The sequence below is a fragment of the Stomoxys calcitrans genome, chromosome 1 (assembly GCF_963082655.1).
Source record: "Stomoxys calcitrans chromosome 1, idStoCalc2.1, whole genome shotgun sequence".
Classification (NCBI taxonomy): domain Eukaryota; kingdom Metazoa; phylum Arthropoda; class Insecta; order Diptera; family Muscidae; genus Stomoxys; species Stomoxys calcitrans.
This window is the reverse complement of record NC_081552.1, coordinates 216,506,728-216,531,973: the sequence shown is the minus strand read 5'-3', so window position 1 is coordinate 216,531,973 and position 25,246 is coordinate 216,506,728. Positions and strand designations below refer to the sequence as shown.

Here is a 25,246-nt window from a genome sequence, read left to right as displayed (position 1 = left end):
AATCCAAGTCGAAAGTTCCAAATTCTAAATTTCCCCATGAACATTCCACTAAGGAACAGGGGCAAACTTCTCACATATCAATGAGTGCAGTGCGATTGAAGGTTAAGCTCATTGGTAAGGGGCGTCCTTTTTATAGCAGAGTCCGAACGGCGTGCCGCAGTGCGACAACTCTTTGGAGAGAAGTTTTACATGGCATAGTACCTCACAAATGTTGCCAGCTTTAGGAGGGGAAAACCACCCCTGAAAATTTTTCTGATGGTCTCGCCAGGATTTGAACCTAGGCGTTCAGCGTCATAGGCGGACATGCTAAACTCTGCGCTACGGTGGCCTCCGAAAGCACCACTTTAACTTAAAGGCTGGGATCGAGCTGTGCATCCCTCTGGTTTATCCGTGTCTTCCTCATTAATTAGTCTGACGACTAGTTGTGTTCTTGAGGCATTACTTTCGACTACAGGTGCTAAGGCACTATGAAGATATAGCTGCCATATAGACCGATTTCTGAATCCCATAAAAAGTGGATTTGTTGACTGATTTCACTGAAACTGTGACTTGTATAAGAGTTCTCGAGAACTGAATATAATATGATCCAGACCAGTCCCTATTTAGATATAACTGTAGATATGGTAGGTTCGGCCGGGTCGAATCTTGGGAACCCACCACCATGGATTCTGCTAAAAATGTATACAATCTAAATTTAGTTGAAGGGCATAATTTTATTCTACATACCAAATTTCTGTCAAACCAGCAGAAATTCTAGGAACCGAACAAGGATGATCGAGAGACCGGTTTACATGGGTTTACATCAGGTTATAGACTGATTTGGACCGTATTTGGCACAGTTGTTGAAAGTCATAACAGAAAACCATATGCAAAATTTCAGCCAATTCGGACAAAAATTGCTGCTTCCAGGTGCTCAAGAAATTAAATCGGGAGATCGGTTTATATGGGAGCTATATATAAATCTGAACCCAACGACCTACATCGATATTAAGTATCAGTGCAAAATTTTAAGCGGCTTGCTTTACGCGTTCGACCTCTATCGTGATTACGACGGTGTTACAAACGGAATGACTAGATTAGTATACACCCATCCTATGGTGGTGGGTGTAAAAATAGGATGATTAATAAATCCATGGTGGATTTTAAAACGTTTTTATACCCACCGCTGTAGGATAGGGGGTATATTCATTTAGTCATTCCGTTTGCAACACATCGAAATATCAATTTCCGACCCTACAATGTATATATATATATTTCGGATCGTTGCAAAATTATAAGACTATTTAACGATGTCTGTATGTCTGTCCGTCCGTCTGTTGTAATCACTCTAGAGCCTTCAAAAATTGGGATATTGAGCTAAAATTTTGCAAAGATAAGTCTTTTTGATGCACACTGGTTAAGTTCGTGAACAGGCCAAATCGGACCATATTTGAATATAGCTGCTATATGCCCATATATTTATATATGCCCATAAATGCTTTATTTTTCAACCGATTTCGCTGAAATATAAAACAGTGAGTAGTTTTAGGCCTCCAGACATCTGACCCAAATATGGTCCATATTGGACTATATTTATATATAGCTGCCATATAGAACGATCTCCCGATAAAGGGTCTGAAGACCATAAAAGCTTTATTTATTACCCGATTTCGCTGAAATTAGAAAAAGAGGGTTCTCTTAAGCCTCCTGATATCTGCCCTAAAAATGGATCAAATCGGACTTTATTTAGGTATAGCTGCCATATAGACCGATCCTTCAGATAATGGGTCTAAAGCCCATTAAAGCTTTATTAATCGATTTCGCTGAAATTTGAAACATTGAGTAGTTTTAGGCCTCCTAACATAGGACCCAAATTTGGATCAGATCGGACTATATTTAGATATAACTGCAATATAGAACGATCTGCCGATAAAGGGTCTAAAGCCCATATTTATTACCCGATTTCGCTGAAATTTGAAAAAGAGGTTTATCTTAAGCCTCCTGGTATCTGCCCTAAATATGGATCAAGTCGGACTATATTTAGGTATTGACAGCTATACGGATATCCTGATATAGGGTCCAAAGCCCGTAAAACTTATTTTTTTAAACGATTTCGCTGAAATTAAAAGCATTGTGTACTTTTACACCTCCTAACATAGGACCCAAATGTGGTTCAGATCGGACTATATATGGATATAGCTGCCATATCTGCCGATAAAGGGTCTGAAGCCCATAAAAGCTCTATTTATTACCCGATTTCGCTGAAATTTGGAACAGTGGGTGGTCTTAGTTCTCCCGAAATCCGTCCCAAATATAGTTTGGATCGGACTATATTTAGATATAGCTGCCATATAGACCGATCTCCCGATTTAGGGTCTGAAGCCCATAAAAGCTTTATTCGTTACCCGATTTCGCTGAAATTTGAAGCAGAGGGTTATCTTAAATCTCCTGATATCTGACCTAAATATGGATCAAATCGGACTATATTTAGGTATTGACAGCTATACGGATATCCTGATATAGGGTCCAAAGCCGGTAAAACTTAATTTTTTAACCGATTTCGCTGAAATTAAAAACATTGAGTAGTTTGACGCCTCCTAACATAGGACCCAAATGCGGTTCAGATCGGACTATATAAAGACATAGCTGCCATATCTGCCGATATAGGGTCTGAAGCCCATAAAAGCTCTATTTATTACCCGATTTCGCTGAAATTTGGAACAGCGGGTGATCTTAGTTCTCCCGAAATCCGCCCAAATATGGTTTTAATCGGACTATATTTAGATAAAGCTGTCATACAGACCGATGTCCCGATAAAGGATCTGAAGCGAATAAAAGCTTTATTTTTTATCCGATTTCGCTAAAACAGTTTGAAACAGTGAGTAGTTTTAGGCCACCCGATATCCGACCCAAATATGGTAAAGATCGAACTGTATTTAGATATAGCTGTCATATAGACCGATGTGCCGTTTAAGGGTCTGAAGTTTATAAAAGCTTTATTTATTACCAGATTTAATTGAAATTTTAAATAAAAATTTGAACAGTGACTTATACTATCCGCATCGAATTTGAGTGCATAAGTTGTGCAATTTTTATCGGATTGTGACGAAAGGCGGTTTTTATATATACCCGAGTTCGGCCCGGCCGAACGTAATGCCTTTGTACTTGTTAATTGTTTATTTTATTTTGTTTGTTAATTGTTTTATTTATTAAAATGGATACTTCTTCTATTATTCCCATTCTTACCATAATCATAATGAGATTGTGATGATAGCTGCTCCGAGCATAGTTTATAAGCCAGCACAATTTTCTGTGCCAACTGGCGCGCCTCATTGAAACCATTCGAGTACAACGTTATTTCACCAATCATTGCATAGTCCGGTACCATCATGGCCACTGTGCGGAACAAAACTTTTAAGTTATCTGGCAACTCTGTTCGACCTGCATAGCTGAAATTAAAAAAAAATTAAATCTGTAATATCAACAAATAAAATCATGTTAAGTTCGACCGCGCCGAAGCTTTTATAGCCTTATTGCCTGGTATTTCTTCATAAGAAAACAAAGGATAATGGTGTAGAATTGCATACTTAGAGCATGGTTTGGATGTTGGAGGCCAAAGTAGAAGCCATTGTGCCAAAACGGATAAGAATTGCGCCCTATAGGGGCCCAAGAAGTAATAAAAACGGTTTTAATAGGAGCTATATCAGAGTTTCAATCGATTCGAACCATACTTAACATTTTTGTTGAACTTCATAGAAAACGCTATTACGAATTCTAGAGGCTTAAGAGGTCAAGATCTGAGATCCGTTTATATGGGGGCTATAATAAAACAAGGTATATCAAACAAGGCCCATTTACAATTCAAACCGACCTACTGTAATAGGAAGTTTTTCTGCAAACTTTCAAGCGCCTAAGATTAACTCCTTAGCCTGCTTTCGACAGATAGACTGGCAGACGGACAGACATAACTATATCTACTTAAATGGTTATGATGGCTGAGAATATATACACTTAATGGGGTCTTAGCCCAATATTTCAATGAATTGAAAACGTAATGATGAAGTTGCTATGGCCCCATACTCTAATGAAGGGTATAATAAAAAGGTAAAATTTCAAATGAAAACATAAAACGAAATCAAATGAAAAATTCACCAAACAATAGCTTATGAAACCAATTGTGTTGGTGGTCCTTAGTCTACCTTTGATAAGCTTGCTCTCCATACATTTCGTGTGTACCCAGCTGTTTATGATGGCAGCTCCTAGTAATAAAATTCTATTTTGTACTATCTAATCGATACGCTGGTGGCCATACACCAATGGCTTGGTTGGGAAAAATCAAAACAATAAATTCTCCTTGAAAGCACATATGCAGCATCAATAAAAGTCTTTGCATTTGCAACAGCTCCTGCTGGGCCAGAATACAAATGAATTCATGAATGCCATATTCCATAAAAAATTGAACATCCATTCATTCGTACACTTTTGATGATGCACATACACGCATTGACAATTCGACAGTAAACGAACAGAAAAAATGGCTCAATTTAACCCAGAAGGGTTATTGGGAAGTAAAGAAAAACTATATTTCCATCAATATATATATCTCAGAGAGAGTATGGGGAAGCAATACAGTGCAATGTTAAAGTTTACTGTTATTACATTTAGTTTAAGATTTTGTAAAGGTGTGGATTTTTTAGTTTGTTTTCCACCTAAACCTGCATTTCAAGGGTCCCTTTAGTTGGGTTATAGTCAAATTCTGCCTCGGGTATATATGTAAACCACCTTTCGTCATAATCGAGTAAAAGATGCATAATATGTGCCCACATAAAAGCTATATCGAGATATGGTCCGATTTGGACCAAATTCGGCACTGAAATTGAGTGATCTAATAAGTAAAAGTCGTTGTTTAATTTTGTAAAACAAAATATTGGTCTTTTTGGTAGCTATATCCAAATATAGACCGATCTGAACCATATACGACAAGGACGTCGAAAAGACTAACGTAAGTCGCTGTGTCAAATTTCAGCGAAATCGAATTACAAATGCGCCTTTTTGGGGGCCAAGACTTTAAATCGAGAGATTGGTGTATAAGGCAGCTATATCCAGATTTGAACCGATCTGGGCCAAATTGAAGAGGGATGTCGAAGGTCCTAACACAAGTCACTGTCACAAATTTCGTCGAAATCAGACAATAAATGTGCCTTTTAGGGGGCCAAACCCTTAAATCGAGAGATAGGTCTATAAGGCAGCTATATCCAAATTTGAACCGATCTGAACCAAATTGAAAGGGGATGTCGAAGGCCCTAACGCAACTCACAGTCCCAAATTTCAGCGACATCGGACAATAAATGCGCCTTTTATGGGCCCAAACACATAAATCGAGAGATTGGTCTATAAGGCAGCTATATTCAAATCTGAACCGATCTGGGCCAAATTACAGAAAGTTGTCAAAGAGCCTTACACAACTCACTGTCCCAAATTTCGGCGAAAGCGGACGATAAGTGCGCCTTTTATGGGCCCAAAACCTTATATCGAGAGATGGGTCTATATGGCATCTAAATCCAAATCTGAACCGATCTGAACCAAACTAAAGAAGAATGTTGAAAGGCCTAACACAAGGCCAACCTAACACACTGTCCCAAAATTTCCGCGAAATCTTACAATAAATGCGCCTTTTATGGCCCCAAGACCTTAAAAGAGAGAGATCGGTCTATTGACAGATATATTCAAATCTGGACCAATCCAGGAAGATGTCGAGATGCCTAACTTAACTCACTGTCCAAATTTTCGGCGACGTCGGACAGTAAATGCGTTTTTTTTGGGCCTAAAACTTTAAATCGAGAGATAGGCCTATATGACAGCTATATCCAAATCGGGACCGATCTGGGCCAAATTGAAAAAGGATGTCGAAGGCCCTAACACAACTCACTGTCTTAAATTTCAGCAAAATCGGGTAATAAATGTGGCTTTTATGAGCCTAAGACCCTACATCGGCGGATCGGTCTATATGGGGGCTATATCAAGATATAGTCCGATATAGACTATACATGGCTGTGGGGTGGTGTCAGTTCACTGAAGCGGCGATTGGTGTGCTCTTTGAAGCCTACTCAATCGTAAAACGTCCAGCGCTCAGAGTTTACAAAGTCGGATAATCTCTCGATGGTGGAAACTATGAGGAGTTGGTCTGATCCCAAAGAAATGACGGCTGCTTTATGATTTTTTTAGTCCGGTCACTGCTACTTGGATCTCGTTTTGACGGGGGTACACATTCTATAGCATTATCAGGTATTGGTGCTGTGGTATACTCGTGGCCACCATCATCGGATACCAGCTGCTGGGAAAGGAGTTCCTCCCATGTCCTCAGCACACTATCTGTATCAGTTATCAGATTTAATCCTTAGTACCTGTAGGAGGATTTGCCTGCACGAAAGCCATCGAGTTGATGTCTAGTCCGCACTAGCAGTCAGAAAGAGTTCCACATTAGGTTCTGATTTCTTGAGAACCTGTCTGATTTAGAGGATGTGAACATTCGCAAGTTACTGGGCTTTTTAAATCGATCTGTAAATTTCAACGGTAGGAACTAGCATACTATATTTAATTATAGCTGCCATATAGACCGATCTCCCGATAAAGGGTCTGAAGCCCAAATAAGCTGTATTTTTTATCCGATTTCGCTGAAATTTGAAACACTGAGTAGGTTAAGGCCTCCCAACATCCGACCTAAATATGGATATGATATAGCTGCTATATAGACCGATCTGCCAATAAGTGGACTGAAGCCCATAAAAATCTTTATTCATTACCCGATTTTGCTGAAATTTGAAATTATGAATTTTACTGAGCCTCTCGATATACGACCTTTATAAGGTTCAGATCGGTTTATATTTGGATATATCTGCCAAAAAGACCAATATTATGTTCTTCAAAATTGAATAATGACATATATATTAGACCACTTAATGTCCGTGCGGAATTTGGGTGCTTAAGTTATCCAATTTTCAGCGGATTGTGACGAAATGGGGTTTACATACATACCCAAGGTGGTGGGTATCCAAAGCTAGGCCTGGCCGACCTTAATGCCTTTTTACTTGCTCGCTACTCTCAACATGACAGTTGAATTTTATTAAAATCGCTTCATATTAAGATATAGCTTCCATAGTTATATATCGCCCGATTTTCGCTCCTAGAGCCACTGGAAGCGCATTTACTGACTAATCTTCCCAAAATGTTGTACAGCGCTTTCCTAGACGACTTCCACAGTACCTATAAAGTTAGTCGAAATTGGTTCAGATTTAGATATAGCTCCAATATAGCTCCAATGTTCGTCCGATTTTGGGAAATATTGCAATAAAGTGCTCATTTGTTAATCGATTCTCTCGAAATTCGGTAGGAACGATTTTCTCATGACTCTTAATAAAACTGATGAATTTCATAGAAATCGGTTGCGATTAGGACATAGCTGCCATATATGTATATCGGCCGATTTTCACTTCCAAAGCCACTGGAAGCGCATTTATTGACCAATCTTGCAAACATTTTGTACAACGCTTTTCTCGATGACTATTACAATATATGAAAAGTTTGCTCCAAATCGGTTGAGATTTATATATAGCTCCCATATATATGTTCGTCCGATTTTGAGAAATATTACATTAAAGTGCTCATTTGTAAACCGATTCTCTTGAAATTTAACAGGAGAGATTCTCTTACGACTCCTAATATTACTGGCGAGTTTCATAAAAATCGGTTGAGATTTAGATGTAGCTGCCATATCGCCCGATTTTCACTTGCCAAAGTTTTTTACAACGCTTTCCATGATTACTTCTATAATATCTATAAAATTTGGTGGAAATCGGTTCAGATTTAGATATAGCTACCATATATACGTTCCTCAGATTTTAGGTGATTTGCAATTATGTTGTCATTTGTCAACTGTATTTATTACAGTTTCAACATATTTGCCCGAAATTTGTTACGGATTGTTTGACAACCCATCTAAAAACATACGCCGAGCACCATCAAAAAAGGTTCAGAAATAGATATAGCTCCAACTTTGTACCTGAAGGGTAGGTGTAGGGTATTATAAAGTCGGCACCGTCCGACTTTTGCCTTTCCTTACTGATTTGTAACAAGAACAAGTAAAAGCGTGCCAAGTTCGGCCTGGCCGAATCTTGGGAACTCACCACCATGGATTCTTCTAAAATATGGAAGCTATATCTGGTTTTAGACCGATTTGGCCGTACTTGGCACAGTTGTTGAAAGTTATAAGAGAACACTATGTGCAAAACTTCAGCCAAATCCAATAAAAATCGCAGCTTGTTCGGCCTCAAGAAATCAAATCGGGAGTTCGGTTTATATGGGAGCTAAATCAGGTTATAGACCGATTTGGACCGTACTAGACATAGTTGTTGGAAGTCATAACGGAACACTGTGTGCGAAATTTTAGCCAAATCGGACAAAAATTGCGGCTTCCAGGGGATCAAGAAGTCAAAGCGGGAGATCGGTTTATATGGGAGCTATATCAAGTTAGAGACCGATTTCGATCGTACTAGACATAGTTGTTGGAAGTTATAACAGAATACTATGTGCAAAATTTCAGCCAAATCGGATAAAAATTGAGGCTTCTAGTGGCTCAAAAAGTCAAATCCGGAGATCGGTTTATAAGGCAGCTATATCCAAATCTAAACCGATATGGCCCATTTGCAATCCCCAACGATCTACATCAATTCTTAGTATCTGTGCAAAATTTCAAGCGGCTAACTGAACGTTTTCCTCCGCTATCTTGATTTCGACAGACGGATGGACGGACATGGCTAGTTCGATTCAGAATGTCAAGACGATCAAGAATATATATACTTTATGGTGTCCTAGATCACTATTTCGAGGTGTTACAAATGGAATGACTAGATTAGTATGTCTCTATCCCATGGTGGGTGGGTATAAAAATGTTTCATAACCTCATAGTATTGTCACAGAAAGTTCTCTACAATTGTACCACAATAAAAGTCTATTCACAAAGCAGCACTAATTCTTTCGTAGCATACTGTATGCGTATCCCACTCACAGCCCTTTTTCTATAAATTGTTGAATGGAATTGTTTGAACATATTCTACCGGTAATTTTAAATGTATAAGTGCATTTGATTGTTCAAATCAAGCTGTTTTGTATGAAATTCAAAAAAGAAAACAATCACAATATTTTCACAAACCAAATCAATGTTGTGAAATATTTTGTTGACACTTTGGTTTTTATTCCAAACACAAATAAAGGGTGATTTTTTGAGGTTAGGATTTTCATGCATTAGTATTTGACAGATCACGTGGGATTTCAGACATGGTGTCAAAGAGAAAGATGCTGAGTATGCTTTGACATTTCATCATGAATAGACTTACTAACGAGCAACGCTTGCAAATCATTGAATTTTATTACCAAAATCAGTGTTCGGTTCGAAATGTGTTCAAATTTTGACAAATTTTGTTCAGCGATGAGGCTCATTTCTGGTTGAATGGCTACGTAAATAAGCAAAATTGCCGCATTTGGAGTGAAGAGCAACCAGAAGCCGTTCAAGAACTGCCCATGCATCCCGAAAAATGCACTGTTTGGTGTGGTTTGTACGCTGGTGGAATCATTGGACCGTATTTTTTCAAAGATGCTGTTGGACGCAACGTTACGGTGAATGAACACATTTCGAACCGAACACTGATTTTGGTAATAAAATTCAATGATTTGCAAGCGTTGCTCGTTAGTAAGTCTATTCATGATGAAATGTCAAAGCATACTGAGCATCTTTCTCTTTGACACCATGTCTGAAATCCCACGTGATCTGTCAAATACTAATGCATGAAAATCCTAACCTCAAAAAAATCACCCTTACATGCTGTGTTAGAAAAAGGACGTCATAGTGAAAAATATACATGCGGTGTGACCAAAACGTCCATTGAACAAATAAATAAGGACGGACTTAAGTCGGACAAGTCTTAGTTTCAGACAAATCGAATACCAATTGCGGATTCCATGGGCTAAAGAAGTAAAATCGGGGGATCGGCTTATGTGGGAGCTATATCAGTTAATAGACCGATTGGGACCATACCAGCCACGAGTGTTGGAAGTCATAACAAAACACTATGTGCAAAATTTCAGCCTAATCAGACAAAAATTAAAGCTTCGAGCGGCTCGAGAAGTAAAATATAGAGAACGGTTTAAATGTTGCCATTTACAATCCCCAACGAGATATAAAAAGTATCTGTGCGAAATTTCAAGCAGAGATCTTTATTAGTTTCGATAGGCAGAGGGACGTGATTTCTAGACAATCCAGAGTAGATATACTTTATGGAGTCGCAGATCAATATTTCGAGGAATTACAAATGGCAGGTTAGTATACCCCCATCTTATTGTGGCGGGTTTTAAAAAATGTCTGTGCCAACTTAGAAGATGGTAGGATGAAAATTGCCACCTGTACTTTGTACACATATTAACCTGGACAGGCAGAACGACGGACGGACATAGCTAGGTTAGGTTAGGTAAAAGAGGCGGTTGGAAATATCCAAGCAGACTCACTTAGACAATTTTAGTCCATGGTGAAACCATAAAAACGACTGACCAGGCGTTGATGGGAATCGAAACCACGACCCAGGACTGGTAATCCGAGCACGGTACTAACTAAGCAACCGGGGCGAACATAACAAAATCTAATCAGAAAGTAATTCGATCTTTTTGAGTCGATCGGTATGGATTTAACTCTCTTCCTTCTGGTTGTTAAAAACAAATGAACTAAGTTACAATACCCTAAACCACAGTAGTTGTATAGAGTATACATTTTTATACCCTCCACCATAAGATGGGGGGTATACTAATTTCGTCATTCTGATTGTAACTACTCGAAATATTCGTCTTAGACCCCATAAAGTATATATATTCTTGATCGTAGTGAAATTTTATGTCGATCTAGCCATGTCCGTCCGTCCGTCTGTCTGTCGAAAGCACGCTAACTTCCGAAGGAGTAAAGCTAGCCGCTTGAAATTTTGCACAAATACTTCTTATTAGTGTAGCTCGGTTGGTATTGTAAGTGGGCCATATCGGTCCATGTTTTGATATAGCTGTCATATAAACCGATCTTAGGTCTTGACTTCTTGAGCCTCTAGAGTGCGCAATTCTTATCCGATTGGAATGAAATTTTGCACGACGCACAGTGGGCCAAATGGCAAAAAAATTGGAAATAAGTCTACAACTTTTTATCTGTTGATTTTAGCCATACAAAATGTTCTAGACATTTGTAGAGGAGGACATAGGCTTTCAGAAAAGTGCTGTTGTTGGTCCATATCTTTAATACAGGGTGAGCTACAGGGTGTCAAAGTTGACCACTTTTGACTTCTCCAAGCTTCTGGGGGCCATAACTTTTGATCTACTCAACCGATTTACATGATTTAGGACTCTAGAGAAAGAGCTTGACAAGATCTAAAAAACTTATGCATAAAGTACCATGCCATCGTGTACTGTTAAGGAGTTATGAATTGTTTAATTTTAAAATATGAAAATTTGGCCTTGGTTTTTTTTCAGTGTTTTTTAAATAACTCCGTCAATTTTAAAGCTATAAACTTCATACTTCACACAAATTATGCCAGCATATGTGTGCATAAAATACAAAAGGAATCACGTGAATATCTTTGGCGGTTTAAAAATGGCATCGTTTTCAATATGAAAAATATTTTTTTTGTCAAAAAATTGCAAAATTTTTCAAAAAAGATACTCCCATTTCCTTTAAGTTTTCGCAAACTTTGGCCGTCAAAGCATTATCATTTCTTTCCATTTTCACAAAGTCGAGGTATTAAGAAAAGTTTTAAGTGCTAATTTGGCTAATTTCGATATCAAACAACACCGTTATCTTAAGACCAAAATGGCCAATTTTTTTACTAAACTTCAAAAGTTTCTCACTGGAAAAAAAGTTCCACGGGGATTTTTTCGCTTTTTTTGAACTTAAATGAAAGCTTAAAATGTTCCCAACATTTTAAGGTATGTCTCGCCATATCCTAGCCATAAATGAGATCGTAGCGATCAAAATACTGAAAAAAGTCAATTTTCAAGTAGTGCTATATTCATTGCTAAAAAACAAGTATTACGTCACATTTTATTGCAAAGATGTTAAATAAACTTTTATTTGGTAACACTTCTTCTACAAAACACAAAAAGAATCATGGAAATATCTCTATTCTATTCCATTTTATGGAACCGGCAATAAAAAAGTCAATTTTTCAAAAAAGTCGAATTTCCCAAATTTTGTTTTTGTTGTCCTAATTGCACATGACACACTATAGCCATATTTACGCAACATACCTTATCGTAAAGGAAATTTTCATACCTTTCCAACAATGTATAAAACATTTCTCAACTCGGATTCTATCTACTCTAAAATTCATTTACACTTCATTAAACTCTATATAAAAATGTCTATTTGTGAAATGGAACCTTATATGGGGCCTACACTAAAACATTGATAGATTTGCCCAGGGTTTACAATACAAATGTGTTAGAATAAAAAAAGGTCTCCTGCCAAAGTTTAAAAAAATTGGAATAAAAATATGTGTTTTAGAGCGAAAACACTTCGCATCGGCGTGCGTTTATATGTATATTAGCTACTCCCAAAATAAAAAAGCATTTTAGTTTTGTATTATTTGATTTTATTCTCTACCAAATAATCTAAGGTATCAAAATTTAAAAGCTCTTTAATTTGAATGGCATCGGGATCGTCCTTATCTATATCGTCACATATTTTTGGTAGCCATTTAGTTCTGATGCTGTATAGTACCGGATCAGACGATAACAATAAATATTGAAGTAAATCATAATTTTGGTTAAATTTGGTGCTCTTTCGGGTATTGAAAAGCCGGAACTGTTTAACATCTCTATTACGGGATTCCTGAGCTTCTTCTGTAAGTTCTCCTAACGGAAGTATGTTGTATTCCACAATTTCCTTGCCATGATGTAAGACTTTATGTACTGTCGGTGTTAAAGCTTTCCACGAATATAAATCAGATAAAATGTTTTTTGTGTCATTACTATAAGCTTCAAATTTGGTTGAATTTATCATCTTTTTGCTATTGATTACAGCCAAAATCACTTTGAATCGTCTTAGCAAGTGTTCATCAAGACCGGTTATTTTAGATGTCGATACGGGGTCCTCAAAAAACCGCCTTGCCGAGTTGCCATCATTTGTGCTTCCGTATCCGTAAAGAGGTTTATCTATTATAAGTCCCTTTTGTTTAAACTCCAACTGGATTCGATTCTTCTCTTCCTGCCTCATTTTGTGAAGATCTTGGTTGTTTCTAGCAGAGACATCGCGGTTTCCAGGGCTAGTCCGATATTTAAGGTCATACGATAAATGCAAACAATACTCCATGAATCGAATTCTACAGTGCAGGGGCGAAATACCGAAATTGAGCGCATTTTCGTTTACTAAATTTTCATCAGACTTGTCCTCGAATTGCCCATTCTTCTTGCCACAAATATTGCATCTCCAATTGGACATAACGCCAGTTAATGCGTTTGCCACCTTTCCATCGATCATAGTGAGTTGTAGTTGAAACGAAACTTTTATATTTCTTCCCAATTGGTTTATAACAATCATGGGTAATGCAGCAATTTCTTCCTTTATTTCGTTCACCAAAGATCGTGTTGTGTTCCGGTCTTCCTTTGTATACTCAAACCGAATTGGGCGACATAAATATTTTGACCCAGGTGTTCTATTTATCCATATATCTTGAAATGCATTTTCTTTCGATGATGAAGATTGGTCCTTGTACAATCTCATTCTCAATGGTACTAATGATGCCATGAAAATTGATGCGAAGTTGGCATCTATTTCTGTTTGTTGCTTATATTCGGAAAATCCAGATGATCCATCACAACCCCATTTGCTGATCAAAACCACTTCGGAATTATTACATGTGTTCAACTGTTCTTCAGTAAAATTAGAAATAATTCTAACAGCTGTATTTTCAACAAGATCAGCAAGTTTCACTCTTGCTTTTAATTCGTCCACGTATATATTTGATGGCACCATTTTCGTCCTGGTGTTGTACAATTTATGTTTTCACGAAGAGCCTTCCTCATTGTTGAGTATTTGTTTCTTGAGAGGCCTAGGTTCAAAATCAGGGCCAGTGCATCTTCCTCCGTGAATTCTGTAGTCGATTTTGGAGTTGGAATACTTTCTACCATTCTCTTTACCCTTTTCGGAGATGCTAATGGTAAAACATCGACAATTCGTCCAACATTTTTTGGTTGTGTTTTTAACAATGCTGTTTTGAACGTATCTTTTATTAAATTTGGCGGATGTGCCGCCAATAGTTCCTCTTGTTTTTTCTTTTTGGTTTTCTCCGTAACTTCGTCGTATGCTTTGCTAGGCCGGCCGGGAATCAGCGGTTTAATTTCAATAAGTAGATCCGATTTCAGCCACTTCTCATACATTTTGAAAAACTTGATTTTTGCGAATGAACATTCTGGCAACCTTCTCTCAAATGATTTGTAGAATTTTTCAAGTTTGTCTAAAGCGTCTTTATTTAGCCTTATTCCATATATGTGGTCCAAAGTGTAAACAAGTTCCTTAAATGACTCCGTGTATGATTTGGAATCATTTTTGATGTCCCATACAATTTTCGAAAGAGTGGAATACTTCAGTATGACTTCCATAACTTATAAATGTCCTTTACGCCTCTACAAAATATAATGAAGAAAATTTGGATTTTGTTCAAATATTTATGCAATATATTCACAATTAATGACCCATTTCAGGTATCAGACGCAATCGTAAAAAGGGGTCCAAAGTGCCTCTTTTTACTTACTCTTCTATAATTATTTACCTGGACTCGAATTTGGTTAAAAAAAATGACAATGAATTTTTTATGGGTAGGTTTTTTCACATTCATTGATACGGTGGATTTCCTGGGAATTCGACATAGCGAAACAGGTAACATTTGTCTGCATCAAATCTTAACACAAATATATATATATATGCAGGTATATTTCTAGGTTACTTTTTATTCAAAAATCATCAGCTTACATTAAAAATAGATGTAGGTACTATACAAACGCACGCCGATGCGAAGTGTTTTCGCTCTAAAACACATATTTTTATTCCAATTTTTTTAAACTTTGGCAGGAGACCTTTTTTTATTCTAACACATTTGTATTGTAAACCCTGGGCAAATCTATCAATGTTTTAGTGTAGGCCCCATATAAGGTTCCATTTCACAAATAGACATTTTTATATAGAGTTTAATGAAGTGTAAATGAATTTTAGAGTAGATAGAATCCGAGTTGAGAAATGTTTTATACATTGTTGGAAAGGTATGAAAATTTCCTTTACGATAAGGTATGTTGCGTAAATATGGCTATAGTGTGTCATGTGCAATTAGGACAACAAAAACAAAATTTGGGAAATTCGACTTTTTTGAAAAATTGACTTTTTTATTGCCGGTTCCATAAAATGGAATAGAATAGAGATATTTCCATGATTCTTTTTGTGTTTTGTAGAAGAAGTGTTACCAAATAAAAGTTTATTTAACATCTTTGCAATAAAATGTGACGTAATACTTGTTTTTTAGCAATGAATATAGCACTACTTGAAAATTGACTTTTTTCAGTATTTTGATCGCTACGATCTCATTTATGGCTAGGATATGGCGAGACATACCTTAAAATGTTGGGAACATTTTAAGCTTTCATTTAAGTTCAAAAAAAGCGAAAAAATCCCCGTGGAACTTTTTTTCCAGTGAGAAACTTTTGAAGTTTAGTAAAAAAATTGGCCATTTTGGTCTTAAGATAACGGTGTTGTTTGATATCGAAATTAGCCAAATTAGCACTTAAAACTTTTCTTAATACCTCGACTTTGTGAAAATGGAAAGAAATGATAATGCTTTGACGGCCAAAGTTTGCGAAAACTTAAAGGAAATGGGAGTATCTTTTTTGAAAAATTTTGCAATTTTTTGACAAAAAAAATATTTTTCATATTGAAAACGATGCCATTTTTAAACCGCCAAAGATATTCACGTGATTCCTTTTGTATTTTATGCACACATATGCTGGCATAATTTGTGTGAAGTATGAAGTTTATAGCTTTAAAATTGACGGAGTTATTTAAAAAACACTGAAAAAAACCAAGGCCAAATTTTCATATTTTAAAATTAAACAATTCATAACTCCTTAACAGTACACGATGGCATGGTACTTTATGCATAAGTTTTTTAGATCTTGTCAAGCTCTTTCTCTAGAGTCCTAAATCATGTAAATCGGTTGAGTAGATCAAAAGTTATGGCCCCCAGAAGCTTGGAGAAGTCAAAAGTGGTCAACTTTGACACCCTGTAGCTCACCCTGTATTAAAGATATGGACCAACAACAGCACTTTTCTGAAAGCCTATGTCCTCCTCTACAAATGTCTAGAACATTTTGTATGGCTAAAATCAACAGATAAAAAGTTGTAGACTTATTTCCAATTTTTTTGCCATTTGGCCCACTGTGCGACGTGTTTTGTTATGATATCCAACAACTGTGCCAAGTATGCTTCAAATCGGTCCATAAACTTATATAGCTGCCATATAAACCGATCTGGGGTCTTGACTTCCTGAGCCTCTAGATGGTGCAATTCTTATCCAATTTGAATGAATTTTGGCACGTAGTATTTTGTTATGATATCCAACAACTGTGCCAAATATGGTTCAAATCGGTTCATAACCTGATATAGCTGTCATATAAACCGATCTGGGGTCTAAAATTCTTGAGCCTCTAGTGTGCGCAATTCTTATCCGATTGGAATGAAATTTTGCACGACGTGTTTCGTTATTATATCCAACAACTGTGCCAAGTATGGTTCAAATCGGTCCATAACCTGATATAGCTGCCATATAAACCGATCTGGGATCTTGACTTCTTAAGCCTCCAGAGGTCGCAATTATTATCCGATTTGCCTGAAATTTTGTACGACGGATTCTCTTATGGCCAATAACATACGTGTTTATTATGGTCTGAATCAGTCTATAGCCCGATACAGCTCCCATATAAATCGATCTCTCTATTTTACTTCTTGAGCCCACAAAGAGCGCAATTCTTATTCGAATTGGCTGACATTTTACACAGGTCTCCAACATAAATATAGTTTAATCGTGGTCCAAACCGGACCATATCTTAATATCGCTCTAATAGCAGAGCAAATCTTTTCTTATATCCTTTTTTTTGCCTAAGAAGAGATGCCGGGAAAAGAACTCGACAAATGCGATCCATGGTGGAGGGTATATAAGATTCGGCCCGGCCGAACTTAGCACTCTTTTACTTGTTATTTATAAGAATAAAATTCCACAAACTAAATTTGAATGTTATTTTGTCTTTGCTCGATGTAAAGTGGATTTTTTAATGGAAATTTAATATTGAACTCTGGTTTCTGTGGTTTGGCTTCTCTCTTCAATTTCAGTATAATTGGACAATATTGTATTGAAAAGAGAAGTAAAAGATTTGATAGAAGAAAAGTGGTAAACGCGGCCACCGCGCTAATACAACAGACATAACAAATCGATTAGAGCATGTATATTATACATGCTTATAGAATTCAGAAAAATGCATGAAATCTCTATTTGAATCGATAATACATTCCATATAATTTAATGTTTGAAGATTATTTCAAGCAAAGGCTGGCCGTGACTGCGCCACAAATTGTCCATCCGCTTAGTCCAGTTTTGGAATATTCTTTCCAAAATTCGTCTGGTATCTCACGAATAAATGCATCCAATGCATCAACTGAAGCGGGCTTGTCTGTTTAGACATGAGCTTTAACATAGTCTATAGACGTTAAATCGCACGATCTTGGCGGCCAATTGACCAGTTCCGAACGTGAAATAAAATTTTCACTGAACTCGCCTATCAATAAGTCCATTGTTGCGCGTGCTATGTGGCACCGTCTTGTTAAAATCACATGTCGTGCAAGTCAAACTCTTGTATTTTTGAAAAGAAAAGTTTTATTTCATCTCACAGTAGCGCTCACCATTCACAGTTACGGTACGACGCTCATCATTTTTGCAGAAGTACGGTCCAATGATGCCACTAACCCATAAATCGCACAAAACTGTGACTTTTTCTGGTTGCATTGGTAGCTCTTGCAATGCTTCTGGCTAATCTTCTCTCCAAAATCGATAATTGTGCTTATTTACGTATCCATTGACCCTAAAATTAGCTTCGTTGCTGAACACAATTTTTCGAAAAACCTGTAAGGAAAGGCTAAATTTGGGCGGGGACGGCAATATAATACCCTACACCTACCCCACTATTATAAATTCGGGCAATAGATACCTAAATCTGAACCGACTTTTTTGGAAAAGATCGTTTGTAAATTCTTGTTTCTACGGCCATTGAAATGCAAAACTTGGAGACATGTTCAGATCATTTACAAAACAATCGGTGCCAAATTTTGTGCAGATCGGTTAAAAATTATAGTTTCTACGGCCATTTAAATGCAAATCGGGCGATACATATATTCGGGAGTTGTATTTAAATCTGAACCGATTTTGATGAAATCTTGTAGATATGTTGAAATCAGTAATTTGTGCAGATCGGTTGAAAATGGTAGTTACTCTGCTCATTTAAGTGCCAATCGGGCGATACATATATATGGGAGCTATATCCAAATCTGAACCGATTTTGATGAAATCTTGCAGATTTGTTAAGATGAGTAACAAAACAATAATCCGTGCCAATTTTAATGCGGATCTGTTGAAATTTTGTGTTATAACGGCCATTTAAGTGGAAATCGGGCGATACATATATTTGGGAGCTATATACAAATCTGAACCGATTTTGATGAAATCTTGCAGAAATGTTAAAATCAGTAACAAGACAATAATCCGTCCAAATTTTGTGCAGATCGGTTGAAAATTTTAGTTTCTACGGCCATTTAAGTGCAAATCGGGCCATACATATGTAAGGGAGCTATATCTAAATCTGAACCTATTTTTACCAAAACCAATAGCGTTCGTGCTTCGGCAAAAAACTGAATTCTGCGAAGTTTCGTAACGATTGGACAACCAATATGACCTGTACCTTGATTATGAGACTACATGGACTCACAGACAGACGTGGATAAATCGAATAAGAAAGTTTGAGTCGATATCAATGGGTCTGGTTCTTCTCCTTCTTAGCGTTGCAAACAAATGCAAAACTTATAATGCCCTGTACCACAGTAGTGGTGTGAGGTATAAAAAGTCGATCTTAGGCAAACTTTCCAAGAGCCCCGTTGCGGTAGCACGTTCGGCTTCAATTCTTACAACAGCTGTATTTTGAAAGGCTTCACATCTAAAAAATTTTCCACGTTGTTGAGTAACATGGGCCTAATTGCTGCGAACGGCAACGAATCGATAATTGATGGTCATCATTAACACTGGCCCGTGATATCGTCTTCAATGGGTTTAATGTCCAACTATGTAAATTTGGAGCGAAATTTAGTCACAATAGCCCGAATAGCCGCTTCAGTGGGTCCATTAAACTGACCAAAAAGTGGAACAAGCGCGCTTTGGACTTTCTTAACAGAAAACCCATTTTGATAATAAAATTCAATAATTTGCAAGCGTTGTACGTTTGTAAGACGATTATGGATAAATTATAGACCAAACTGAAGGTGTTTGACAGTGAAACAAAGCATGATATGTGCGTGAGCTGTTTAGACCAGTGCTGCCAAAAAGATAATAGATAAAAAATCACCCTATATAACTAATTACAACAACTTAACAAGAACATTAAACATAAAATCCAAAGAAAACAAAAATAAGCTATTTACCCAGGCATGGAATAACTATGAGCATCACACAGGATGGAACTTTAAGAAGCTTAGCTGGGAGCTACCGGGCTCGTCCACAGTTTGCGGATAGTGGAATGCTCCATACTGAGTGCCTATGATGCTCGTTATGACAAAGCGAGTTATTGGCGCCTTGTTCTCGCGGCGATCGGTCCTTTGGTCCGGAACGAGCTTGCTCACCTACAGGAGCTTGACGAAGATCGGCACCTTTATATGAAAATGTGGCTACAACAACAAAAGTTTCCGACACATCTCATTGTTCGATCGTTAACACTCCAACATTCGAATATAGTTGTCCTCCTCAAAGCGAGCAATGCGCTGAGCTTTTTTACTCCCCATATACCTTCTAATAGCCCCAGGGGATCGAAGATTCTTGTTGGTCCACTATCCTATTCCTTCTACTTCTTAGGGTCTTTTTTCTATTAGTGAGGTCCACAATGTTCTCCGGCAGGTTCCTTAAAGTCCCCTTAGGTTAGGTTAGGTAAGGTATAAGTGGCAGTCTGCCATCAGACTCACTTAGACGTTTTCGTCCATTGTGATACCACAGGAACAGAAGAAGGCATCTTCCTTCTTCTGTTCCTACCGTTGAACTATCCAGATCGCTTTATAAAGCCCAATAATATGCGAATGTTCACATCCGCTAAATCAGACAGGTTCTCAAATAAATGAGAACCTAAAGTGGAACTCCTTCTGACTACTAGTGTGGGACACACACACAGAAGGTTTTCTATAGTCTCTTCTTCTTCGATGTCCTCATAGCTTCTGCAAAAGCCGTTGCTGGCAACCTTCAGTCTGTCAGCATGTTTTCCGATTAGACTGTGGCCTGTCATGACGTACTCAATGACTGAGACATCTGTTCTAGCCAGTGACAGCAAAGCAGTAGACCTCTTCAAGTTTAGATTATGCCACATAGTTTTGCAATGCTCACAGTCCCCTCTTTGTGACCATCTATCATTCGTTGTCCTTCGGACCTAGTCCTGAAAACAGCTTACATATCGCTAGAGGCATACCCACAGATTCCAGTATCCCTGGAATGTGTAGGGTAGTTCCTAGTCTCGCAAACTTGTCCGCTTTACAATTCCCTGGGATATTTCTGAGGCCCGGCACCCAGAACAGGTAAATTTGAACTGATCAACCATCTTGTTGAGAGATCTGCCACAGTCGAAGGCGGTTTTTGTGATCAGAAATACGTTCTCCAGGGATTTAATTAATGGCTGCCTGGCTCTCTGAGAAGATTCTTATGCCAATCGTCGTTATGACATTATATCTTAGCCATTCTACCACTTCAGTGATTGCTGGGATCTCCGATTGATACACACTGCAGTGGTCGGGTAACCTTTTCGATATGACCAGTTGTTTATCTGGTCAAATCGAAAAGGTTAACCCGATCACTGCAGTGTGTATCATATCCCCTTAAATGGCCGAATCGTTTTCATGCCTTTATTCACCGCCTCAGTGAAGGCCGTACCAATGCCTTCAAAGGCCTTATCCACCTCGTTCCTCAGGACATTCCTTGTCGTAGACAGCTCATACACGCGGAGGCCTTAGGATAACGTATTCTTCAGAACTCGGACCCTCAAACTCTAGAAATCAAAAATTTCCTTTGGCAGGCACTCCTCAACATCAATATCGGTGGTCTTCAAAAGAACTGCTCTGTGGTCCGAATCAAAAGCAAGCGTCTCCAAGCCCCTGTAGTCCTGAGCTGGGTACGCAAGTCGCAGTCCACTCGTCTTAATGAACACATCGATGGGGTGCGTTCACAGGGATCTGACCCACATGACTCAGACCCTGATCCCTATGGACGTACCCCATCTTTTTCGGAGAGTTCCTGGGTCTTGACACTCAGCAGAATCAAGCAGACGAAAGATAGATCACAACAAACTGCTGAAACAACAACAACACATCGATAAATGACCTTGTCAATGCAGTTCTGCACGTATGCCCGTAAGTAAGTCCTTAGGAGTGAAATAGCGCGTGTCATCCTCAATCACTCGTGAAGTATGTAGGCGTTCTTATATCGTTTCCACCCCAGTCAACATGTTTGGCGTTGAGGTCACCGCCTATCGTAGCCTCGGCAGGGCCTATAAAATCTGCCAGTCGGTTCAATGCCTCAACAGATAAGATGTCAGTACAGGGAGACTAATAGCATATGCCCTCCGGACACCCTTACCTTGACGATTCCACACTCCATTCCGCCCAGGCCACATTCACATCCCTCGGTCACCATATTCGATCTCTCCAAAATCGCAGTACCTCCGCCCTCCTGCCATTAGTCCTGTCTCGTCTGAAGCAATTATAACCATCAATCTCAAACATATGTCTATTCGCTAGTCCATGTTCGGCCATCATTAAAATATCCGGCTTGCATTGATCCAAAAACATCTTAAGATAGTGTCTCTTGTGACGAGATACTGTAGAGTTTACGTTTATGAAAACTATCCTAAAGTTGGGCGTAAAGGCGCAATAATAACAATAAGATTCGGCCCAGCCGAACTTAGCAGGTTTTTACTTTTTTTATATCCACCACCGGAGGATGGGGGTATATTCATTTTGTCCATCCGTCTGGAACACATCGAAATATCCATTTCCGACCCTATAAAGTATATATATCATCGTAAAAATCTAAGACGATCTAGTCATGTTCGTCCGTCTGACCGCCCATCTGTTGAAATCACGCTACAGTCTTTAAAAATAGAGACATAGACCTGAAATCTTGCACAGATTCTTTTTTTCTCCATAAGCAGGTCAAGTTCGAAGATGGGCTATATTGGACTATATCTTGATATAGCCCCCATATAGACCGATCCGCCGATTTGGGCTCTTATTTGGAACAGTGAGTTGTGTTAGGCCCTTCGACATTTTTCTTTATTTTGGCTCAGATCGGTCCAGATTTGGATATAGCTGAAATATAGACCAATCTCTAGATTTAAGGTCTTGCGCCCATAAAATGCGCATTAATTGTCCGATTTTGCCAATATTTGGGACAGTGTTGGGCCCTTCGACATCCGTCTTCAATTTGACCTAGATCAGCCCAAATTTGGATATAGCTACACCGATCTCTCGATTTAAGGTTTTGGGCCCATAAAAGGCGCATTTATTGTCCGATGTCGCTGTAATTTGAGACAGTGCGTTATGTTAAGACCCTCGACATATGTTAAGACCCATATAGACCGATCTCTCGTTTCAAGGTTTTGGGCCGATAAAAGGCGCATTTATTATCCGATGTCGCCGAAATATGCGACAGTGAGTTATGCTAAGCCCCTCGACATATTTCAGCAATTTGGCCTATTTGGCCTTGAATTTGGCCTAAATCAGTCCAAATTCGCATACAGCTACCATAAAGATCGATCTCTCGATTTAAGGTTTTGGGCCCATTTATTGTCCGATGTCAACGAAATTTGATACAGTGAGTTAAGTTAAGCCCCTTCACATACTTCTGCAATATGGCACAGATCGGTCCAGATTTGAATATAGCTGTCATATAGACCGATCTCTCGTTTTAAGGTTTTGGGCCAATAAAAGGCGCATTTATTATCCAATGTCGCCGAAATATTAGATAGTGAGTTATGTTAAGCCCCTCGACATATTTGTGCACTTTGGCCTAGATCGCTGCTATGGGGCATAAGGTATGTATTTTTCACCGGATTTTGACGAAAGGTGGTTTACGTATATATCCGAGGTGGTGCGTATCCAAAGTTCGGCCCGGCCGAACTTAACGCCTTTTTACTTGCTAATACCCACCCCATCATAGGATGGGGGTATACTAATCTAGTCATTCTGTTTATAATACCTCGAAATATTGACCTAGGACCCCATCAAAAACATATGTCCTTTATCCACTCGACATTCTAAGTCGAACTAGCCATGTCTGTCGAAATCGCGATAGAGATCGAACGCGTACAGGTAGCCGCTTGAAATTTTGCACAGATACTTAATACCGATGTAGGTCCGCGGTGGATTGAAAATGGGCCATATCGGTTCAGGTTTAGATATAGCTTCCACATAAACCGGTCTACTAATTTGACTTCTTGAGCCCCTGAAAGCCGTAATTTTTGTCCGATTTGAATGAAAATTTGCACATGGTGTTCGGTCATGACTTCCACAACTTGCGTCAAGTACGCTCCAAGTCGGTCGAGAACCTGATATAGCTGCCATATAAACCGACCTCCCGATTTGGCTTCTTGAGTCCTTACAACCGCAATCGTTGTCCAATTTAGCTCAAATTTTGCATGTACTGTTCTGTTATGATTTTCAACAACTGTGTCAAGTACGGTTTGAATCGGTCTATTACCTGATATAGCTCCCATATAAACCGATTTCCCGATTTGAATTATTGAGCCCCTGGAAGCCGCAATTTTTTTCCGATTTGACTGAAATTTTGCACATAGTGTTCTGTTACGATCATTCTTCCAAAGGTACTGTCCACATCGGTCAAGAACATGATATAGCTCCCATGTCAATCGGTTTCTCGATCATCCTTGTTCGGTTCCTAGAAGCTTTATTTTTTGCTGGTTTGACAGAAGTTTGGTATGTAAAACAAAATTATGCCCTTCAACTTAATTTATTTTGTATAAATTTTAAGCAGAATCCATGGTAGTAGGTTCCCAAAATTCAGCCCGGTTTCTTTTACTTGTGTTTTGCTAACACCAAAAAGAAATGAAACAATTGTAGCTTAACAGCTTTAAAGCTAAATGAAATGTTAATAAAATCAGGGAAATTAAATGAAATTGGATGTGTAACATGGTAACAAGTGACTGCTATCTTTGGACCATATAAAATGGAACTTTTGCTCTTTCCTTTTTTCAGTTTTTTGAAACAATGTTGCCTATTCAAATAGTAAAAACTTTCAAAATAACTATAAAAAAACAAACAAACTAACCAAAAAAAGGAAAACAACTTCTAAAGCAACAGCCATTTACAAAAATATGGATGGAAGAACAAAAAACAATCCAACACAGGAAAATAGAAACAACCAAATTGACAAAAAGTTTCGCAGAACTCATTACGAAACTCTTTCAAATGTAACAAAATAATATGGATGGAGCAAGCAAATGATTTATTAAAGTGGGTAAGAAGATGAAAATTTTGTATCTAATAACAAATGAATTTGTTTAAAACACCCAAAAAGAGATATGATGGGAGACATGAATAACGGCATCAACTTAGAATCATTTCCTGATTCGTTACAGCCATTTTCGTTTATTTGCCTGTCTGTCCGTATTAAGTAGTGGACAAAATTCGGGATTGCATTTCTGATAGGATTTTCTTGAAATTTGACAAAGATGACTTTTACAGCCTAAATACGAAGCCCGTCATTGGAAACAAGTAAAAAGGCGTTAAGTTAAGTTTCGACTTTGGTTACCCACCACCTCGTGTATATATGTAAACCACCCTTCGTCAAAATCCGGTAAAAAATGCATACCTTATGCCCCATAGCAGCTA

General features: G+C 38.1%; 1 protein-coding gene across 2 annotated transcripts in view; it reads right to left on the bottom strand.

Moving 5' to 3' along the window:
- The window catches only part of LOC106086176 (dynein axonemal heavy chain 3), a 430,123-nt gene that overhangs the window by 254,729 nt on the left and 150,148 nt on the right, over positions 1-25,246 (bottom strand). For both annotated transcript variants that reach the window (XM_059360617.1, XM_059360618.1), the window contains one exon: positions 3,226-3,428. In XM_059360617.1, the coding sequence (XP_059216600.1) occupies positions 3,226-3,428 (203 nt within the window). The remainder of the gene's footprint in view (positions 1-3,225; positions 3,429-25,246) is intronic.